At 37.0% G+C, this 22,446-nt stretch overlaps 1 protein-coding gene across 1 annotated transcript; it reads right to left on the bottom strand.

Moving 5' to 3' along the window:
- Nucleotides 1–358: 358 nt before the first annotated feature.
- LOC140231335 (peptidylglycine alpha-hydroxylating monooxygenase-like) lies at nt 359–20,581 on the bottom strand. Its single transcript, XM_072311489.1, has 12 exons — nt 20,243–20,581; nt 11,088–11,145; nt 10,286–10,376; nt 9,498–9,622; nt 8,814–8,897; nt 6,804–6,852; nt 6,265–6,329; nt 5,721–5,804; nt 4,252–4,328; nt 3,549–3,599; nt 2,401–2,450; nt 359–539 (listed from the first exon to the last, which is right to left on the bottom strand). Exons 1-12 carry the CDS (start codon nt 20,579–20,581, stop codon nt 359–361), a joined length of 1,254 nt encoding a protein of 417 aa, XP_072167590.1.
- Nucleotides 20,582–22,446: the final 1,865 nt, after the last annotated feature.

The raw sequence follows: 22,446 nt of genomic DNA, 5'->3' as shown, positions 1-22,446 counted from the left end.
TAGTGATTAATCATGTATCATGTCCATGGCAAAGGTACACACTGTAACCAAACATTTTTCTCTTGGATGATTTTGTAGAGATTTTCACTTTTCTTATCCATTCCAACAAGATAATCAACTGATAGCTGTGTCTTCTTCAATTGAATATGATGAAAGCTAGATATACCTGGTGGTTAGTATTATGTTAATTGATGTTTTAAGTGTTTTTACCCCAAATAAAAATGAGAACATTCCAGGTGACCGATCGAGAACATTTAAAAACAATATCTGTAAAGATGTAAAGAGTTTCCTTCTTGCAATTAATGATTCAAAAAAGATGATGCAAAGTGAATGGAATGATTAAAGTTGCTTGACCTCCCTACATGCTATTGGCCTGGGCATCACTGACCAGGCTGCTGGCTTCCTTGTCCGGTGTCTTGGAGAAGCTCAGGGACCACTTGTATTTCCCGTTACCATAGCAAACATCATCATCTGGCAGGGAGTCCTCAGTGGTGTAGTACATGATGTAGAAATTACACATCTCATCATCACCTGTCATCCTGGTGAGAAAATAATGTAGTAATAACAATAACAATAATGCCAGCAAAAATAGCAATGAAGACAGTGATGGCACTAATGATAACAACTACATTTATGATAGTGATGATAATTGTATGAATCACAATCACCACCTGTAATAATGATAATAGTAATGATTATGAAGAATTAAATTGGTAACAATGATAGTATTTTTTCTTTTTTTTTATTTATTTATTTTTTTTTTTTAAAACAAAGGGTAGCATTACCAGTGCTCTTTCAAAGAGGGCCTTGGTGTTATATTTACCAAGCATTCCCAGATACCCTGTTTCACACCAAGGTCGTGGGAGACACTCAAACATGAAAAGATATTTGCGTGGGACAGAATTTGAAATCAAGTACTGATGGTTGTTGTACAATTTGTATTCATTTCCACTTCAGTGAATGTTATAGGCAAAGTTCAAGTTGCTGTTAACCAGAATGATATCTATTCCGTACTTCATAAACAGTCCATTTCACCAGCCTTTTAAGATGCTCACTGTTCCTTTCGTGCCCTCATAATTTCCACCAAATTTCATCTAGTTTTCAACTGTGAAATCAGAGCATTGTTTGAAGTATATATTTCTGTCATTGCCTATTGTATTGTCTTCCAGTAAGGCTTAGTCACCTCTTCATTTTCAAACTTGACAGCACATTGCGATCACATATTTACTGAACAACTTTTTAAGTTCTTTGAAATGGTAATAGTTGAAAATTCAAGATGTCATAAGCATATATTCATGGATTACTATCAGCAATGCCAATATTAAATGCATTTAAGCATTTATGCATGCATGTTTCATGCAAAGCTTTGTACTATATGATATGTAAGCTTTATTGGCAATTCAAGTGGAGTCAGCCAATGCAGTCTCTTTGTACATGTACCTAAACAAGTATTTAAGATTTTGTGGCAGCCTTTATCTAGTGGAGAAGGTATGTAAGTGTACTGCCATCTGGGTCACATTGGTTTTGTAATGTGATGTTTTATGTATGATGATATTGTTGCAGATAAATCTGACAATACTATGCAGGATTTTGAGACAGACTAGAAAGTAAATGTGTAGTTTGTAAAGAGAAGATCATCAAGCCCAGTTTGCTTCAGGTTTGCATCTTTTCTTTTTTGTTATAATATTTCTCAAGATGATCTACATGATGGTAACTTTTTTTCCCTTGCATTGATGTCGCTGAATTTTATGAAGGTACACCGCTTGTGTCAAAAGTGGCTGAGAGCCATGTTTTTATTTTTATGCAACTGTCTGTTATTCATAGTGTAATCTCAGTGAAATCTCGCAAACTTTATGTATAGACCTGTAACTGGGGGCTTCCAAAATAAGAAGAGAGGATAATTTAATGGGTTATGCAATAAGTTAGGTGCATTGCTATGTCTGTGCCTGATTTAACTATCGGTAAGATATACTGAAGCCCCCAGTTATGGCTGAAGTAGACATTAACATTAAAAATAATGCCCAAACCGAGCAGGCCTATACCGGTCGTTTGCATTAGAATAGCTATTGCACAATAGCCTGCTCACCTCATATTTCAGAGAAATCTGAGAAAAAATGTGGGATAGTTTGGGGATAAATTCATGTGGAAAGAGAAAGGAGCTCTACATACTCACTGTGTAGCAAATCACTACCTTTGACTCCTCAAATATTACACATACAATTTGTAGTATTCCATCAATGTTACAGTAGCTGTTATTTTTTCCCTATGTATGGAAAACCCAAATTGGAAAACACAATAAGAAGTTGTCTCATAGACAAATTTGAGGTATGAAATACTGTCATGAAGCAAAGTTCTATCATGAAGTAGTACATGTGTAGATCCATTTATAGGAGTTCTTACCCGATGTAGGTAGTTTCTTCTCGGTCACTGGCGTATGTGCACCGCATGGCCTGAAAGAAAGGACAAAGTGTAGAGACAAAAACGTTAGGATTATTAGGATATCAAGCTCAATGTGGTTTGCTATACAAATGTGTGTGTGTGGATATATACACACTACATCCTTATAGACTAGTACATATAATAACGACAAGAACACAACTTGTTAGAGAAGATAGGATGTAGTGTATTTTCTTACTTAGCACCATATTAGCAGTCAGCTTCTTGTCGTGATATATCTGGCTATATATATACATGGTTTGAAAAGGGTTACTATGACATGCTTCCAAATTTCTTTTCTTCCTTGCCATGAGATTATGTGTCAAGTCTTCATGAGTAAAGTTTCATTTGTGTGAAATTTTGTAATAGCGTTTTGTAACTTTTCAATGAATTGTAAACTGAGCAGTATTGTATATGTGTTTTTTTCTGAAAATATATTTGTGTTTCTGTCACTATTCACGACTAAACCTGCTTTTCTACACTGCGTCATTACGTTTGCTATCATATGTAAATATGCACAAGTATCATGGTTCAAACATACACTGTACATACAAGCATACACGTGTATTTACAAGCTATTTGAAGTTGCACTGAAGTCAAGACAAACTGAAGTTGTTTGATACAATTATTGTAGCAGCTTAGTTATGTTTACATGACTTTATTCTTAGTTCATCCACGTAAATAAATGCAAACTTCATTTCAGTTTATTCAAATGGGAAAAATGATACAATAGAAACAAATTTTGAAGCATAATTAGTCTGATAATAATATAATCATCATAATAATCATAGTTTATATATATATATATATATGTATATACAGTGCATTTTTTTTTTATCTGGATACAAAGTACTTTGTGTTTGAAATTTACAACATAACTGATGAACCAGGAATGAAGTTGATTTTTTTAATCAACGGGAATCATTGAAGATTTTCGGACTTATGACAATTCCGTCGTATGTAACATAATATCACTCAACAGTCAGAACTCCCGGGTAAAAACTATGAAGGTAAATGCAAAAGGGCCTACTGGCCTCTCCAGTCCCATAAGAATGGATGTTAATCAAGTCTTTGATATTTTACCCTAAAATACATTACTCTGTGAAACTCACCAAGTCGTCTCCAGGCAAAATTGAGATGTCCTTGTCGATCGGGGTAAACATCTGCAAAAATGACAAATAATCAAAATGAATGGGATATGAGTTTTCTTCAATTTGTCTCCCTCTGTACAAATGAAATTTGTAAGATCGCAACTGATGATCATGCCCCATATCTTCACCCCACTGCTTAATAATTCCTTGATTTCAATCAAAATATATTCAAGAAAAGCATCAAAGAAAGGTATGTCAAACATGCCAGACAGCGTGATTGTAAGCAGTGATATATAGTGACAATGAAGGAAGGTGGGGGACAATTTAAAGTTTACCTTACACAATAACTATGAAAGTGGGAATATTTAAAATATATTTTGTATAGATTTGACTCGACTATAATGGGTTCCATCTTAAGAGTTTTGTTTGCAAACAGATTTCGTGTCGATTAGCTATTAACTATTTCAAAATAATTTGACATGAGGCAAGAAGAACAAAACAATTCTACGGAATGTTCAATTCGTGTGTTCGAGCCATTGTAATCCGCAAATTAGTTCTTGTTAATTAATCTTCCACAATCGCGGATTGTAGGCCTGTAATGCCATGGTGATTGGAGTATGACAATGGCATTTGAAGCTTTTCCTCCCCATGCCAGTGACCGAGAGGGGAGATCTTTAGGGATGATACTCTCCTTTTTTGTATCCCAATAACTCGGTAAACCAACCTGCGGTAATTGAGGACTCCTCTTTCCGATCTCCGTCCACGTTCCATCGCGGACTCGATAGCCAGACACGACCTCACCTTAAGTTACCGGTAAAGGAAGCAGAAAAGGAAACGAAGTGACATCCAAGTTTAAATTTAAACACAAATTTGACAGTTCATGTATCGGATTTTCATCGCACAGTCTTGGAGTTGAAGTCAAACATATTCTATATAATAGTGGATGAGTCTTTTTTTTAACGTGAAATAGAAATTGATCAATTTGATATATTTAAGCTGCGTGGCCTTGATCTGTCCTCTGCAGCTCAACATTGCATCTAAATACACTGTATATATGTTAAGTTTATAATGATAATAACGTTTGCACGAGAAGATGAATTAAGTTATAGTTAAGTTTATATCATTTCTTGTCTGACCTATTAGAGTTCACATTATAAACGAACAACTGTCAAGGACTTCTCTCTGACCAATAATATACCGATTTCTTATTTTGGTAGGTTTGAGAAGAAGGTGTGTATATAACTTGTAACGAGTGGGAGTTTTCAGGGCTGTTATTTCTTGCTTGTTTTCACCGTATTTATCAGACTTTTTGAAGAGTCCTTATCTCAGTAAAACACCATTTAGTTTGACTGGATGGACACCAAATTGTATCCCGTTCATGCATAGTTCATAACCGCATCATCATCATGCACTATTATATTCAATTGCAGTCACGATAACAATAGTAAATGCATTTGATAACAATATTTTCATAACACCTTCCATTTTTACATACCATAAACGTATAAGTTTGAAAATGAGACGGAACATTTCTGCAGCTACTTCGGACACTAAAACTAAACACGTAAAATCTTATTCAAAAATACTATATACTGTAGTTTATTATCCTTATATTGGTTTTTTTTTTAAACTTACAGTTTACGCAGAGATGTCACCCTAACATGTCATTTATAATTGAAAAAAATGAGGATTATTAGTTGAATATAAACGGAAAGAGACATGAAAAATGTTCCTGGACCTATGGATTTGATTTACTTAATGGACATAATTCTCTTTCATGATTGATTTATTCATTATTGTTGGTATCACACTCATATTTTATAAAAGCTTTAATGGGTAAATTAACCTGAATAAAATTAGGGTTCTGTTTTTGGTGTTTTAGCATTGTCATGCTTTCAGTGAACTCTATAAATGGGAATTTCTCTGCAAGTAAATGCGCCAAAAAATACTGCCTTAGCCCTTCTTGTACCCTTTATATCTGACTGAATATATAGATACGTTTCGTTCTATCTAAGAGATTAATTTGCCATGATCTTGATAATACTGATTTGTTATTTACCCCTTTGTGTGTGTGTGTGTGTGTGTGTGTGTGTGTGTGTGTGTGTGTGTGTGTGAGTGTTCTTTGCTTGTCGATGTGAAACAACGGTTTTGAATCTGTTAAATGAATTTAATGGATAAACGTCGATTTCTTACCCAATTTGTGTGTGTGAACTCTGTAGGCGAATGGATGCATCACCTGGGGTCCTTCGTATGTACACGCTGCTTCTAGATGGATATCTGTAGAAAAAAAAATGATAACGTTTCATCAGCTATTGAAAAAGCTGATATCATTTTGACATGATTCATAATCAAATAGTTTTGGACGACACAACAGACAAATAATCACGCCTCGTGAGCTGCAGTAAAGTCGCAAGTGTGGAAGACATAAAGGCACTAGGCAGGTGATCAAATAACCATTTCACTTCCATCTTGTCATTTCCTCCTAACCATACATTTTAGTCATGAATTTACCAATTTCTCGCATTATTGATCTGATACAAACATCGAAATTTATAGAAAAGTACCCAAACAAAATCAATAAACGACAGCCTGTGGCAGTGTCGTGTTGCGTTGCAGAAATGATAAACACGCTCAAGATTTGATGGCAAATCTTTGAAGAAATGAATCATCATGAGCTTTACTTGGTCAATCAATCAGATTTCCCTAAATTAGCGACGTGACCCAAGAGACGACTTACCTTTGGATTTGCCAGGAATCTCACCGTCCGACCCCATGAAGTAGACGCCTGCCCTCAACGGTTGCCTGCAGTGAAAAGAAAACGGTGCCATCATAGATTTCGGCTGCGGCAGTCACCCTCCAATCTTTAAATACGTGTTGCACATGGATGTCATTTCACCCATTTTCATTATAATGATTATTGCATTGTGTGCACGAAAATCTATCAGTATACTGTACTTTCTATTTCCTTAGTCCAGTATTAAACAATTTTTTCGAATCAACGTTGAGTGAGATGATTATAGTGAGCTCAGGACAGCTGTGAAATCAGGACAAGAAGAAAATAACAATATCACCAATGTATTGGCTTGTCAAACTTACCCCCCCCCCCCAATAATCTAAAAGTTAAAACAATCTGAGCATCATCTATATATCATCGACTACCTAAAGAAATGCTGGTTACTATTATGTGATGACGGCTGAGACATCTGAGAGAGAAACTGCTAATATAGTAAAGGTATCATTTATCCATCCATCATAGATTATCTTTCAAGTACTCACGGTTCTGTGGTCCAGGTTAGGGCAACGCCGGAATTATCTGTAGACCCGTCTGCAACCGAAAGAGTCACAACCATTAGTCGAAGCAAAGCTTTCTTACAGGCGCTGCATGACTCGACCATTTTTCACTACATTCTCGCATGACTGAAAGAGTGATGTTTGATGAATTTTCGATGGATAATGATGACTACTTTGTTAAACTTATTTCTTTTTTGGTTGTTTTTGTGTTTACGATTTGAATTATAATGTTACAAGTATCATGATGTTGTGCTAATGGATGCACCCTACTTGGGAAAAGTACGAGGAGGAAAGAGAGTGAACCTATATGCGCGCAGAGATGATCTTTTTCCCCGCAAGATTTCTTTCGGAAATTCACCTTTGTGTAATTTCGTGACACAAAGGACTTTTTTTTCGAGTTCTGGTAGACATTTCATTTACAAAAGACGAGGATAATGACAGTGTCATGCAGCAAAACAACAGCATTTATACTAAACGTAAAAATCCTGGTATAAGGCCATAACTTAGCACTCCCAATACTTGAGCTGATGATAATGATAACTTGACAGTCTGTTCTCCTGATAATAATGACAATAGTAATTGCAAGTAATGATGATTGTGATAAATATGATCATGATAGCAATAGTGGTAATGATTATGATAATAATGGTAAGTACGTGAGACGTATAAAAGAAGTATTTTCCTACGGGAGAAAAAAAAAAGTGAAAAGGAGAAAACAACATGCAAGAAACGACACCAAACAAAGTAAAAAGCTAGCGTGAGTGAAATTGACTGACTCTTTGAAAATGAGAGAGAAATTAAGGGCATATAGAATATTAAGGTGAAAGAGACAGGGGAGAGTTACACAAATTGATGAGTACAGGGGATTACGAGTATAAACAATGTAACAGAACGAAACGTATATTAGTCTTTACAAAGGTTAACATGATATAGTGGAGGACACGTTAATAACAATCACATGGGAAAATTAATTCAATATTCCCCATTTACCCTCGGCTATTCGACATTATGAAAGTGCGTGTCACACTTATAACTCAAAAGTTTTTATCAAAATGCATACATGTATAACAACAGAGATACAAACCACTACCTGCATAGTCGGTCAAACTTACAGTATACTCTCCAATAAAGAATGAAAATGAGGGCAAACGGTCTTTTCGAACTATTGTTTCTTAGGCTGATTATGTTTATGACATTAATGATACATATTTTGAACGAGAGTAGATCGCAACCTTTGCGTCGAAATTGCTTAAAGGCATAATTTACCATTTGCAGATGAAAGCATTAGTGCTTTAAAATAGTTCTAAAATGTGAGTTAGAGATAGAAACAACCACTGTCAAAATTTGAATCCGTATAATCGATATTAAGTGTTGTTAAATACACAAAATGTGAACAATAGTTATAATAAAAATGTTTCCAGACTAAACCGTATACAGTTATGGTTTACTGAGAAAAACCCTGATATCTCCTTACATTTTAGGTTTTATTGCAAATATTTCATATGGTAGGATGTTTTATGATACAACACACCTACACATATGCATCAAATGTGATATCTTGAACATTTTTGAAATCACTGCTCCCAAAGGTAAACTGGACCTTTAAATGCCCAAAAGCGTCCTTTGCATCTCATTCTAAAAGTGATCAGAAAATATATGAATCCATCCTGGGGCCAGCTAGTTTCAGTGACGTGTTTTTCCTTCTCAGTGCGTCGCCCAACCTTTCACTAGTTATTGCATGAATTGTATTCTTGTACTTGAATGGAATGAACTACCCACGAATAACCTTTACAATAATGAACATCGCAAAACTTCCTGCATCTTATACCTGCTTCATCTTTGGTAGATCGTGCTGTTCATTTTATCATTCAGTCATGCTTATTATCCCATTCCTTTTAGGTATTCTTAATGACTCATTCTTTTCCACAGGTTGTACAAGAAGCGAACTGCATGTAAGACAATCTGAATTAAGAAGTTATAAAATGTATATTTTACCTTTAAACTTGTCGACCTTTGCGTAGTGAACCTGCAGTACCAGGTAATTAATGCCAGTGTCTGCTCCAACTTCAAAGCCCACGGCTGGTGAAAGATAAGTTGGTATTGATACACACGCATTAAGGGGTATAAAATCTGTCTCACAAAATGAAACAGACTTATTCAGGTTTTCTATTACCTAGGAATAATTAGATTAAATTAGAATGTTAAGAACAATGATAACTATCATCAGGGAATTGGTAAACACTGTCGTCTATACTTCTATCGCTCTGGAGATTATTTCAGATGATTACTATCTATAACGAAAATACATCCAACTTTTTTTAAAGGTTTACAATTTCGTAGTAGAAACTGTAATTTGTTGCAGTAATAATGGTATAGAGTTGAAGATTGTCATAAGTTGCATGAACTGAAAATGGTTCGCGCAAATTACGCCACACAACATGTTTGTGATTTCGATCTCAAATTTACGGATGTAGGTTTCAAAATGAAAGAAAAAGAAAGTATAATCAATCTATCGATATCTTTTATGCCAGCAGCTACAGGACTATGCTTGTTGACTGCAGTTATTACTTATCAGGTAGTATTATTGCTGACCAGAGGAAAAATGATAATAAGAATGAGAGGACTTCATGCAAATTTGGGGAAAGAATAGACAAAGAATGACTACATCACAAAACACACCTTTGGGCAGTTGAAGAGGAGGTGCATCCATGGCCCAGGCATAAAGGATCTTTGACTCAGTCTCACATGGAGGAGCTGTGTCTTCTTGTAACTCATCCTCTGCCATGTCCATCTCACCACAATTCCTGTTGAGGGACAAAAAGGCGGGGAAAGGAATGTATTGAAACGTCACCTTCTGACGCGCAATAGCGCTCTTGGATGAGGCGTTCTGAGAATCAATCAAACGCTCATTAGAAATGAGATAACTGGGCAATTTTTCATCATTGCACTGTTACGTCAATCCGCTGGATTACAAATTAACTTATTATACTTAAAACAAAACAGTCCACCAAAACAACAAATACAGCATTTGCTGGCATTAATGAACGTATTGTCGTTCAATAATTGTAGTTACGACAGTAGGCCTATGCCATAAAATCTATTTACAACAGTATTGGTATATACACAAGGTATACAGATAATACGGAATTTGCCAATCATTAATGAGGTTAATGATTTATGATAAAAGGAATCTGCATAAAAAGCTTCATCCAATTCACAGTGGCAGTAAAATGAACTTCATCTACCCAATCTCATCGTAAGAGATGTGACCTTCAACCATAAGCACGTTAATGAAAATATAATAGAGATGCAGAGCGCACTTTTCATTCCACGAATCAATATTTTTCGTTCTGTGGTAAACTCAGTACTGTGTGATTATGTATGTGATAAAAACCTAAAATGGCATAGATCTATGTGAAAATTTTAGGTTTTTATCACATATATATAATGTCCGTTTTGACACTCACCATGACTTTTCAGCATAGCTGCCAGGTGCCTTGCATCCATAGATCAGTATGTGATGCGCTGTACCCTCCGTAGTGACGGGTGAAAAACCAACTGGAGAGTTAACAGAGACGGAAAGATCAGTAAGCTTAATAATATACTTCATTCACCGTGCCAATTAACAAAAAGAGGTATTCAGACTATAGCGCATCTTTGAAAATTTCTGATGGTTTGTTTACTGCTGAAAATGATAGCAGCTTCCATGACAACGAGCAAAATTATGGAAGCTGAACGACTCTACGGGTGTGAATAAAATTGTGCTATATAGGGATAGGCTACTGTTACATAAGCTACGGAATGAAGATGACAGAAAAGGAAAAGGAAAGAAGAAAGAACAACATTAAAGAGGAAACAAGAAGGGGGTATTGAGGATAAGAAAAAAGGAGGAGGAAGAAGAAGATGAAAGAATGAAGAGAAAGGACGCAAAAATAATCTAGTAGCAGAAGATATGGAAGAAGAGGAGAATGAAAACAAATATTAACTAGTTTGCTGAAGGCTGTGCTTGATCAATCACACAAATGCTCTGATAAGTCAGAATGTGCTGCAGGCTATCCTTTCGAAGGCAACCTAATTTCATTATACCCTTGGTCACTAGTCCACAAACATTTTTAATTGGATTGATGTATATTATGCGCACTTTTTAGGGATTTTTTTTTTTTTCAAAGATGATGATAAAATGCGCAGACATGTTTCTCGGGAAGATTGTTTATAAAATGCTCCTTGTTACGACAACGATATTTTGATGTTAATTCAATAAAAACTTACCGATGTAAACACCCTGATCGGCTGGCATACGTTCTGAATGGCAGAAGTATTCATTTGGCTGAGAAAGATAGAAAATATGACACAATAGTTCATTATATAGACACATTAGGAGTCGCCCAATTGAACTTACATTCAATACACATATTCAAGATTAACAAGTCCAGTTTATACATTTCCTTGTTTATACGTACTCATATGCACTCCCACAATGTTTGATGACCGTCGTCATCATGTGTAGCCACCTATCAACATGTATTTAAGATCATTAATAACTTTGAATATTCATCAAAAACATGCACCTGAATTAATTTTTACCGCAAGGAAATTAGATGAAAAAGTGTACGTGGAGGTCGTTATTCAGATTATTAACTTACAAATTACAATGATTCATTCCGATACCCTGTCATGACCTCATTCACCTTGCTAATGTACTAAAATTCTGTCGTGTTTGAAGTCAATTCAATTTTAGAGTAATGATCGTGAGGTTTGTTTGTTTGTTTGTTTTCTTTAAATCGGACTGAGGTACATGCCACAATGATATGTTGACACTCTTTTTCACACTCACAAAGTTCTCTTTTTCACTCACACATTAACGTGCCATTACCTATTTAGTCAGAATTGCATTGTCGTATTGTTCGAAGCGTTTCTTTACCGCTCGCTCCTTGCGTGGGATTTTTTTTTTTTTTATAATTTCCATTATAGAAATTGAATACGACTTTCTAATGATGTATGAGTCATTTGCGATGCAATGATCATAATACAACTACTCAACAAAACGCAAATTCATGATTTTTGATTACTCTAAAAAAGCAATCATTTGATAATGCAAAGTGCTTTTTAATGAAGACAGTATAATTATATGCTACAATTTTACAGGCATCTGCGCAGTAAGAATGGAATGCTCTTAGTTGCATCTCAATAACACCGGCATTTTAGCAGCTTTGATTGGTAAAATGGACGCGGGCATTAATGCGAAGTTTATTACCCCATCAATGTGTTGCTGATTATGATCGGGGTATTAGTAATGGACTCAAAGCCCCCATCTCACCCTGACTACCTTCTTTCTCTTTGAATAATTGATTTTGATGATCCGTCGATACCATTAGGCACACTGACTGTATTATACCCAGTGGCGTACCGTGGGTCAAGACATTGGGGGGCACCTCATGGCAGCAACATCAGAATTGCATAACGTAACAATTAAATGCGAGCGAGCGGAGCGAGCGAGCTTGAAAATTTTGACATTTTACAGTCCCCAAACTGCCGTTTGTAGCTATATATAATAATATATGTATGTGTATATATATACATATATATATATATATATTTGCTTTGGAAATTAAGGGGGTTGCATCGGGCGCAACTGCTGGCAGTTGCTGGCAGTAACATCACGAGAATGGCATAACGATTAAATGCGAGCGAGCGAAGCGAGCGAGCTTGAAAATGTTGACATTTTACAGTCCCCAAACTGCCGTTTGTAGCTATATTTTTTCGCTTTGGAAACTCGGGGGGGGGGGGGGGGGGCGCACCGTGTGCAACTGCTGGCAATTACTGACAGCATCATCAGGAGAATTGCATAACGATTAAATGCGAGCGAGCGAAGCGAACGAGCTTGAAAATTTTGACATTTTATGTTCCCAAAACTGCCGTTTTTAGGTATATTTTTCCGCTTTGGAAATTAAGGGGAGGGGGCGCACCGGGCGCAACTGCTGGCAATTACTGACAGCAACATCAGGAGAATTGCATAGCGATTAAATGCGAGCGAGCGAAGCGAGCGAGCTTGAAAAGTTTGACATTTTACAGTCCCAAAACTGCCGTTTGTAGCTATATTTTTTTCGCTTTGGAAATTAAGGAGAGGGGGCGCACCGGGCGCAACTGCTGACAATTACTGACAGCAACATCAGGAGAATTGCATAGCGATTAAATGCGAGCGAGCAAAGCGAGCGAGCTTGAAAATTTTGACATTTTATAGTCCCAAAACTGCCGTTTTTAGCTATATTTTTTCGCTTTGGAAATTAAGGAGACGGCCTGGGCGCACCGGGCACAACTGCTGGCAATTACTGACAGCATCATCAGGAGAATTGCATAACGATTAAATGCGAGCGAGCGAAGCGAGCGAGCTTGAAAATTTTGACATTTTACAGTCCCAAAACTGCCGTTTGTAGCTATATTTTTTTCGCTTTGGAAATTAAGGGGAGGGGGTGCACCGGGCGCAAGTGCTGGCAATTACTGACAGCAACATCAGGAGAATTGCATAGCGATTAAATGCGAGCGAGCGAAGCGAGCGTGCTTGAAAATTTTGACATTTTATAGTCCCCAAACTGCCGTTTGTAGCTATATTTTTTCGCTTTGGAAATTAAGGGGAGGGGACGCACCGGGCGCAACTGCTGGCAATTACTGACAGCAGCATCAGGAGAATTGCATAACGATTAAATGCGAGCGAGCGAAGCGAGCGAGCTTGAAAATTTTGACATTTTACAGTCCAAAAACTGCCGTTTGTAGCTACATATATATTTTTTCGCTTTGGAGGGAGGGGGCGCCCGGTGCGCCCCCTGGTGCGCCCCCTGGATCCGCCACTGGTAGTCAAGGGTGTCGGTTTATGTTCATGATTGGGGGAGGTATGACCAGCGAGGGGGCGTCGAAATGACCAAGCGGGAGAAGGATGTCCAAAATCTGCACTTTATATAGAGCATCTCCTAATTTGTTTGTGTTTGTGAGTGTGTGTTTCATATAGATGGAAGAGTTAGGAAATAGCCAAGGTCAAGTCTTATTATTGGCAATGCAAGGCATTTTAATATAGACTAGTATGTAAAGCAACACTGCAAAATCAATGATCAATCTTTGATAGCAAATGTGTACAACCTATCAAACATCACTTTGCGCAACATTGCAGCGACTCTTTTTGCCATTTCGATGTTCTGAGTACACTGCGCACATCCTGCTTGTATTCAAAATGCCAACCAGGAATCACACTGAATCACAATCTTTTGTCGTCTCCGGGCTTTTTGAACAATGTTTCACTATAATACATCTTTAATTATATGGTTAAAAGAAATCTTAGAAAAATATTTTTTTTTCTTGATCATCCTTTCATGTCAATTTCAAAAGCAGTTTACTAACCCTTGAATTACCATTTTGGTAGGGTTTTTTTCTTTTTTTCTTCTTTTTTTTTTCTTTTTTTTTTTTACCAGCGGATTGGGGGGGCACGTGCCCCCCCCATGCCCCCCCGTAGTTACGCCACTGATTATACCCGACCATAGTCTACAAATGGCACATACATTATATAAATAGAGCTTACTAAAACGTTGGGAGGCTGTAGAGCTCGATCACTATTAAACTCGGCCTCTCTAGATTCTCGTCAAACACCATTATATTATCAAAGACGTTAGACGGAATCTCATCATGTTTCAGTGTGTAATGGATTCACTGATTTGAAACTGATCACCAGACTTTTCACACGATTTGATGTGTATTGATGGAACTGCACCATATTGATTTACATGTATTATCCGACAACAATTCTCCGAGCTCTCACTGTTGCCTGCATCATGATCTTACACCCCCCCCCCCCATGGAATGTAAAGCTTACTTATTCACATCTTCACATTTCCTTAACATTGGTTTCATTGGTCTTCATTCTATTATACCATCATGATGTTTCTTCATTGCGAAGAAACCACAGCATTGTATGCAACCATGCATTTACCACCTTTGTTTTTTCCTTCATATTTTGTTTCAATTACCGTTACAAGAGTAAGATCACATTGTTGTTGTTGTTGGTATTACTTAGTCATCATCAAAGTGAGGTATTAACACCTACGACTCTTTGTACAGAAAAAGAGAAACTCATACAATAGCAGTTTGTAATGACTTCTTGCAAGGATTATGTTACATTTAACTTCAGAGACATTATCTAATACAATTAATGGTCATAGGAGCTCGACAAATAGTGTCATATTTGGCTTCTGTAGAGCAAGCTGCTGATCCCGGAGGAAAAAGATTGAATTAAGATACTAGGATTTCCCATGATACTCGAGTACTCTACGTAATTGATATGAAGGCATATGGAATGTTGTATGAAACTTTAACAAATAATTATTCAAACTGTTGTATGATTTAACAAAAAAAAAATGATTATCTTTTGCGATTAGCAAATATTCACAATCATAATTGAATTGAATATCTCGTTGTTCAAACGTTTTCCGTATGGCAAGTTATAGGCCTATCAAACTTTTGCACTGCAAAGGACATGTAAAGGAACTAAAAGAAGATTCGTCGGTCAGGGGATGAGCAAAATATCGCGATAACATTTTATGACGATGACGACAATGAAAATGATAATATTTGTCGACGTATAATACGTATCTCCTTTTTATTCGTTCACCCTTGTCACACGCATTCTGTTTATGTGGGTGGGATGGATGGGGAAAATTACTACGTGTGTGTGTGTGTGTGTGTGTGTGTGATACATGTGATGTATTGTGTATATTAGCAAGGAGTATCTGCATAAGTCCAGCGATGTGTCTACATAAACGGGCGTTTTGTTTTGTTTTGTTTTTCTAATAATTCCGGTCACCTGCCGATGTAAGATTCCCCGCCTTACGCATGGTTGGACTGAAGTCAGATGAAATTTGACGTCCACACCACTTTATCACGTTTTAATTTGGAGAGCAAAACTCTCATATTTCTATAAACAAAAATTCCTTTTTCATGTCCATTTTCCATCTCTCTATAATACGCTTTATTTCCAAGAAATCGGATGTAAAAAAAAAAAAAAATCAAGACGGACATCACATCAGTTACAGTCCTGCAGTAGTAGATATAAGAGATCTACAGTCTGTAGATCTCTTATATCTACTACTGCAGAACTATAATGTATCTCTCTATCAAAGATGCCAAGTCATGCAATCAAAGAATACGAGTTGAACGCTGCTTACTTAGACTCTCGGATTTTATATCAATTCAGAAATTGTTTTGATGTATCTCCACATAAACAAAATTAATCATTTTATTCATATACAGAGAGAAAGAGAAAATGTATGGATATATAAATAGAGAGAGGGAGAGAGAGGAATAGAGAGAGAGAGAGGGATAGAGAGAGATAGAAAAATAGAAAATGATACTAGATACTTAGTATAGATAAAGATAGAAAGATAAGTGATTAGAATATGAGGGATAAATAGCTCGTTGCCCTCTCTGTTGTATTGACGTTATACTTTGAAGTGATAAAATTCATGGTGCCTGAGCAAAGAGCATTTTGCAGGAGTCAAACACCAATGCCAGGCAATCTTCATAATATATTATGTAATTTTATAATATTTAACAATATAGTATATACTTAGTAAGAACAGGACTCAAGCATAATTATATTGACTCGTTTGTCTCTATCTATCAGCAATCTATACATCTATACGCATTCATAATCATTCACTCTGCACCTTTCTGTTCATTAATACATTTATCTATCTATCTGTCTTGCCATATAATCTATTTTTATCTCTATCTATTTTTATCTCTATCTATTTATTTATCTATCTATCTATCTATCTATATATCTATATCCATCTATCCATCTTTCTCTAGCTAGCATGTCCATCTATATATACGCTTCTATCAATATGTCCCGTTTGTGCATAATATTTATCAGTTTACCTATCAATCCATCTTATATAGATTTTTATCTCTCAGACTTCTCATCTGAATTTTTGTTTCCGTTAGGCCCGTTTTTTGACAGTTATTCACCATGATTTCTGCACGTCCGTAAAGTAAATTGATACCAGACAATAAATTTTTTCTCAGCTGTGTATACAATGCCAAGCATTAATAGCCTTGCACATCAACCCGTATGACAAATGAGAATATACATCCAGGAGGGAAAAGAGACTGCGGATGGATCCGGTCATACTAATGCTATTCATATTGGCAAACACCGTCGATCAGGCGCGAAGTGTTTTAGGAGGGGAGGCAAGCTGTAGATGTCGTGTTAATTACTGTCAGCTCCTCACGATACTATGAAGTAAAGTATGAATGTTGGTTCGTGGCTTTAGTGTTGGACAGACCCGTTTGTGAGAGAATGGATTACAATGAAGCCGAGACCCTTAATGAGAATCGTACTCGTAGACCTCGCCGAACGGGGGTGTATTTCCGGTTACAGCTCGTTATTCCGAAGGTTCGTTATTCCAAATTTCACTTTCAGATTGAAAAATCTTCGGAATAACGAACCTTCGGAATAACGCCACAAAAGTTCGGATTAACGAACCTCTATAGTATGGGGAATTTGTGTGTTTCGGATTAACGAACCTTCGGAATAGCGAACCTTCGGAATAACGAACAGCACCCGTATTTCCAGGACACAAGTATCAGTCATAACGCATGTTTAAGATGTCGCGAACGAAAATAACGATTAAGTATATATAAAGCTTTGAAATGAACTCAACGAACCTGATTCAGCTCCTTCTTTAGAAGTTTTGTAAGGGAAAGTGTACCAGTATCACTGGGACTGACTGTTATACTTCAAAATCTGAATCATTTATTAGCAAAGAGCGTGGAAGGAGCAAGCTGTTCAGAACTTGATCTATATTCCGAATCTTAACTGTATTTTCACACAAGATTAGACGTAAGAAAAAAAAAAGAGTTCACAATATAGGCCTGATATGTGAACGTATGAAGCGATGAAAACATTATGTTACATGATAATAGAGCAAAAGTATGGGTTAATTTTTTACAGTTAGGCCTACAAGGCAGACCAAAAATAGAATTCCGCAATAGTGATTCCTTCATGATTCCACCATTCCTATTGGGAAATACAATTTACTCAATCCAACTTTCCCGTTTCCCATTTCTTTTGATTTTAGAGATAGCGCCTGGCTTGTGTTTTTTCATGCCATTTATATGAGTGCACTAAGCAGCCAATCCTGTTGGGTGTGCCCTTCATGCGACTGGGTATTAGTTTATAATAAAATGTAAACAGAAACAGGTATATAGAAGTTTCTTGTAACCAATCATTTTTGTAAGTACTGAAATTAGCCTAATGCAAATCAAAGCAGTGATGGCAAATCAGAAAATATCTAAATATAACGAAACATTTTCTTTTATCCAATTAATTTCCGAACTTTCTTCAAGGTACAATATACTGTAAAAGATTGACTTTTTTTTTTAGCATTTCCAACATTTTCATTACATGAAACTACTTTGTGTGTATGAATGGAGAAAATGGGGAAAAACACAACAAAATACATATATGTTAATGTATTTTACATGGAATCAGTTCCCGTCTATTGTTTTGGCAGAAATGCATCAATCTTGCAATGTTGTTGTTTCCTATTTTTCCCTCTTCATCACGAGTAAATATGTGTTGATCAAATTTGATGTGATGTCGGAAAATGTGAGGCTGTATTGTATGTGGCCTTCAATTTGTTTTCGTTTTTTTTTTTTAAATTCAGATTAACATCATTTAACAAACCGTAACCCAGCACCAAGGAGCCTCTTGAAATGTTTTGAAAAGCTTCTGCTTGATTCCACATGAGCGGTTGATAATAATTATTTATAGTTATCATTCTGCTATCATCTTGCGTCAAACAAAGCATTGTTTCTCTTCAAAAGACAGCATGCCAATCTACACTCACGGCTGGTGCTCTACAATGCACCCCAGCCCACCTCCACCTTCAGACATCCATAGAGAGGAATCTTCGCTCCCCATTGTCACCCTTTACATCTCTCACGAAGCGAGACTCTTCTTTTCTTTTCTTTTCACCATCAACACTCAAGTTTGGCAGGAAAAATAGAAGCATTCGCACATACTATTTACACACGTTTTTCCCATTGCGATGCATTTAACGTTGGAATATCCTGTAAACCTTTTGCATGCCTATGACTTACCAGAAACTTATCAACATAATACAATCATGCTCAAAAGAATCCATTTGGTTCATCATAATTATCTCACTCGGTAGAGTGATTTATACGTATCACCTTCCACATACTGGAACAGTTTTCGCTAAAAAAAAATACAATATTATGTTTACAAGAATGCAAACAGTAGAATGATTTACCCCTTGAAACAACTCAGACTACATCTCTCCAAAATGTTGTTGTTGTTTTAAAGAACGAAAGAAGAGAGAGAGAGAAAAATGGGGCCCTATACAAATAATTTGCCCCATCTCCAAAGTGTCTTCAAAAGTAAATTCAAGTTATTCAACTACTCTCTTGTATAATCATAATATATACATGTGTCTTATAGTGTGTGTGTGTGCGCGTGTGTGTGTATAGATTTCGTGGAGACTTGTATATTTTGCGTTCTCTGGCATGTGTATCATAATGAACTCGATCATCAAGTATAGGCTTAATGTAGTGAGTTAACTCACTGTACACGTAAATACATGTACTGCCCTACTTAACGAGGGGGAGGGGGTTCGACAAATCACTCAAATATGAGTTATTCATGTTTTTAACTGGAATAAAATATGGCACAGACATTAATCCTATTGAGATGAATTAATCTTAAGTGATACTACTGCATTGATGTCACTGGAATCGACAGCACAATTTGTTAATTTACGAGAAATGCATCATTTGGCCCTGCATTTTGCTTGAGTGGGTCATGACAGATTGGAAAAGTTTGCTGGTGCATTAGAGTGTAATGAATATTCTTCCCCGGGGGAACATGGTGACGTGCACTTAACAATTCCATGTTCAATTTTCCTATAAAGAGTAAGCTTTAAACAGGAGCGGCGGGGGGGGGGGGGGGGGCTGCAGGCTGTGGTTGGGCAAGGGTCAATGATTCCCCCCCCCCCCCTTCGGCCTTCGACGGGAGGAATCTCAAATCGCAAAGCTTCGGGAAAGAGTTTGTGAGTTTTGTTGATAGATTGAGATACTGATAGAGATTTTAGCAGGATTGACTAAAGATTTACGAGCATGTTATATGACACTGTATGTCCTTTTACTCTCCCAGATTATGTATCTCTTACACTTTGATTGAAATCATGATCTGAACAGGTTTGTTCTACATTCACCAATACAATAGTATGACCATACCCATCAGAAATCCGCTAGAGGTGAGAAACCTTAATGAAAACGTCATCTTCAACTTGTAAATCACCATCTTAGTCGAACTACTAGAAAGGGGAGAGTATTATTGACAAGTGCATGATACACACCTTCGTTGGATGCACGTTTGGCATCCTTAATTCGGCTGTTCCATTGTCAGGAGGGACTGCCGCTGCCTCCCCTTCCACAGACTGCCCATAAACAGAGTAAGGTTCCTGAAGGTTATATGACGATCCATAGCTAAAGAACTCCGACGGCACTTCACCCATCACATCTCCACCGTCATCATCCTCTTCTACCACATCCTCGCCGAGATCGAATCTGTTTTCCAGCCCGGGTAATTTCGACAACGCTGCGATCCATTCTTCTCTCCTGTCGTTGGCAAAAACCTGGCCCATGCAGACCAAGAAAAGGGCTAGAAGAAGTAAAATATGCTGATACGCCGCCATATTTAGAGATGGGTGATGCGATTTTAGCTTTCTCTCCCTAAAGTAATGTGTTATCAGCATCCAATTTGACAATGCCCGCTGTGCAGGTAGTTCGTGCGTACATGCACGGATAATTACACTCGCTGTGTGTGAGCTGTGTGTATGCACAGTTTGCTGCAGCTTTGCCTTATGAAGAAGATGCGCGCGCTGTGCTGAATGACGCACATAGAGCGAAGTGGAGTAAACGGTAGGTGGGCTAACCTTTTATTTGTCGAGAGACCATCAGTGGATGCGAGAGATGCAGAGTTTGTGAGAGAAGGGAAGAGAAGTAGAGAGAGCTGCGTGAGAGATTGGTGCGGAGAGGGATGCATATGTAATATAGAGCAGTAAGCACGTCACGTGGTCGTCTTGGTAACCGACATTTAGGAGATGCGTGTGCACATAGATGTCCATAACTAATGACCCCTTCATGAGCAACATACAATCTTAATAACGTTGTTGATATGAGAGAACCGAGATAGGTGGGCAAGCAAAACAAACTAGCCTCCAACGCTTCCTGGGATAAAACATTCAAGACATACAGAATTTTACTGACCTTTTGGGGCAGCCATAATGGCATACTGTAGATCTTATATTCTGTTGAGCCGACAATAATGATTTATGGTTTGATCGTTGCTGTGAAAATATACTGTCGATTTTACATGACATTGACGACATTATGCATTCATAGCCACCTTCTTGCCTCAACTCTGTTATCACGACATTTCTCATGTTACTTCTGCATGGCAAAATTATCATATTTTTTTTTTTTTGGGGGGGGGGTTGTAGGCCTACTCACCCCCCCCCCCTCCCGCCAATTTGTTCTTGTTGTTGTTGTTTTAGACGAGAAGAATCCTTTCTCAAATTCTTGGGTGTCGTGATTTTTTTTTTCGATTCTTTTTATTTCGTTTTTTGACAAGCCACCAAAACGGGGGGGGGGGGGGGGGAGGGCAGTCCCTACACGCCCCCCCCCCCCCCGTTCAGCGGCCTCTGATCATGGCTAAAAAGCATAACGCATGGTATCTTGCCTTCAACTCTACCTATGCCATCATTGATTGTTTATTACCAGGAACTTTTAATTGAATATACCAAATACCTACATTTCTGGTACAAAGTATGGCTGTCTCATGTAGATGTAAAACAACTGATGACCTGCAATGATGTACAATATCAGAAATTTGGTAACACAATGTAGTTTGCTTGTTGGAGAAAGTTGATCTAAATACACACACACACATATATGTATCAATATATACATATGTGTGTGTGTGTGTGTGTGTGTGTATGTGTGTATTATGCATAGGCCTGCATATATATTAGATATGTACATATAGTGTGTGTATGTGTGTGTGTGTTTATGTGTTACCAGGAGCATCTAAAGATCTTACATAAACGGTAGATGATTAACTCTTCACTTATAATATTTGTTTTATAGTGTTATCGTGCTAAACATACAAATGTGTTGTTGTGTAAAATGGTATTGGTAATGTTTTTGTTTTTTTCTCAGTCGAAATTTTGCATGCTTGTGCAGAGACTTAGTTCCGGCAAAAATAGCATCTCCCTCTCTCTCTCCATATATATATATATACATACATATATATATATATATATATATATATATATATATATATACACTGTATATATATATATTTTATATATATATATATATATATATATATATATATATATATATGGAGAGAGAGAGGGAGATGCTATAAATAAATATATCAGTATATGTATGTATGTATATATATATATATATATAAGGTGTCTCGAGTACGCCATTGTATTAAAAGATGAAGGCCCGAGGTGGGCCGAAAATTTCGTTAATTTCAAGTCAAACACGT

Source organism: Diadema setosum, chromosome 7 (genome assembly GCF_964275005.1).
Source record: "Diadema setosum chromosome 7, eeDiaSeto1, whole genome shotgun sequence".
In the NCBI taxonomy this organism is placed as follows: Eukaryota; Metazoa; Echinodermata; class Echinoidea; order Diadematoida; family Diadematidae; genus Diadema; species Diadema setosum.
Note: the sequence above shows the minus strand (reverse complement) of the source record. Positions and strands in the feature narration are given on the sequence as shown.

Bases quoted from the DNA above. Each gene is read 5' to 3' on its own strand.
- LOC140231335 (XM_072311489.1), bottom strand. From the start codon at position 20,581: ATGGCGGCGTATCAGCATATTTTACTTCTTCTAGCCCTTTTCTTGGTC. The intron at 6,330-6,803 runs GTGAGTACTTGA...TTTTCACTGCAG, and splicing joins CTAACCTGGACCACAGAACC to GCAACCGTTGAGGGCAGGCG. The intron at 5,805-6,264 runs GTAAGTCGTCTC...TTTTTTCTACAG, and splicing joins GATTCCTGGCAAATCCAAAG to ATATCCATCTAGAAGCAGCG.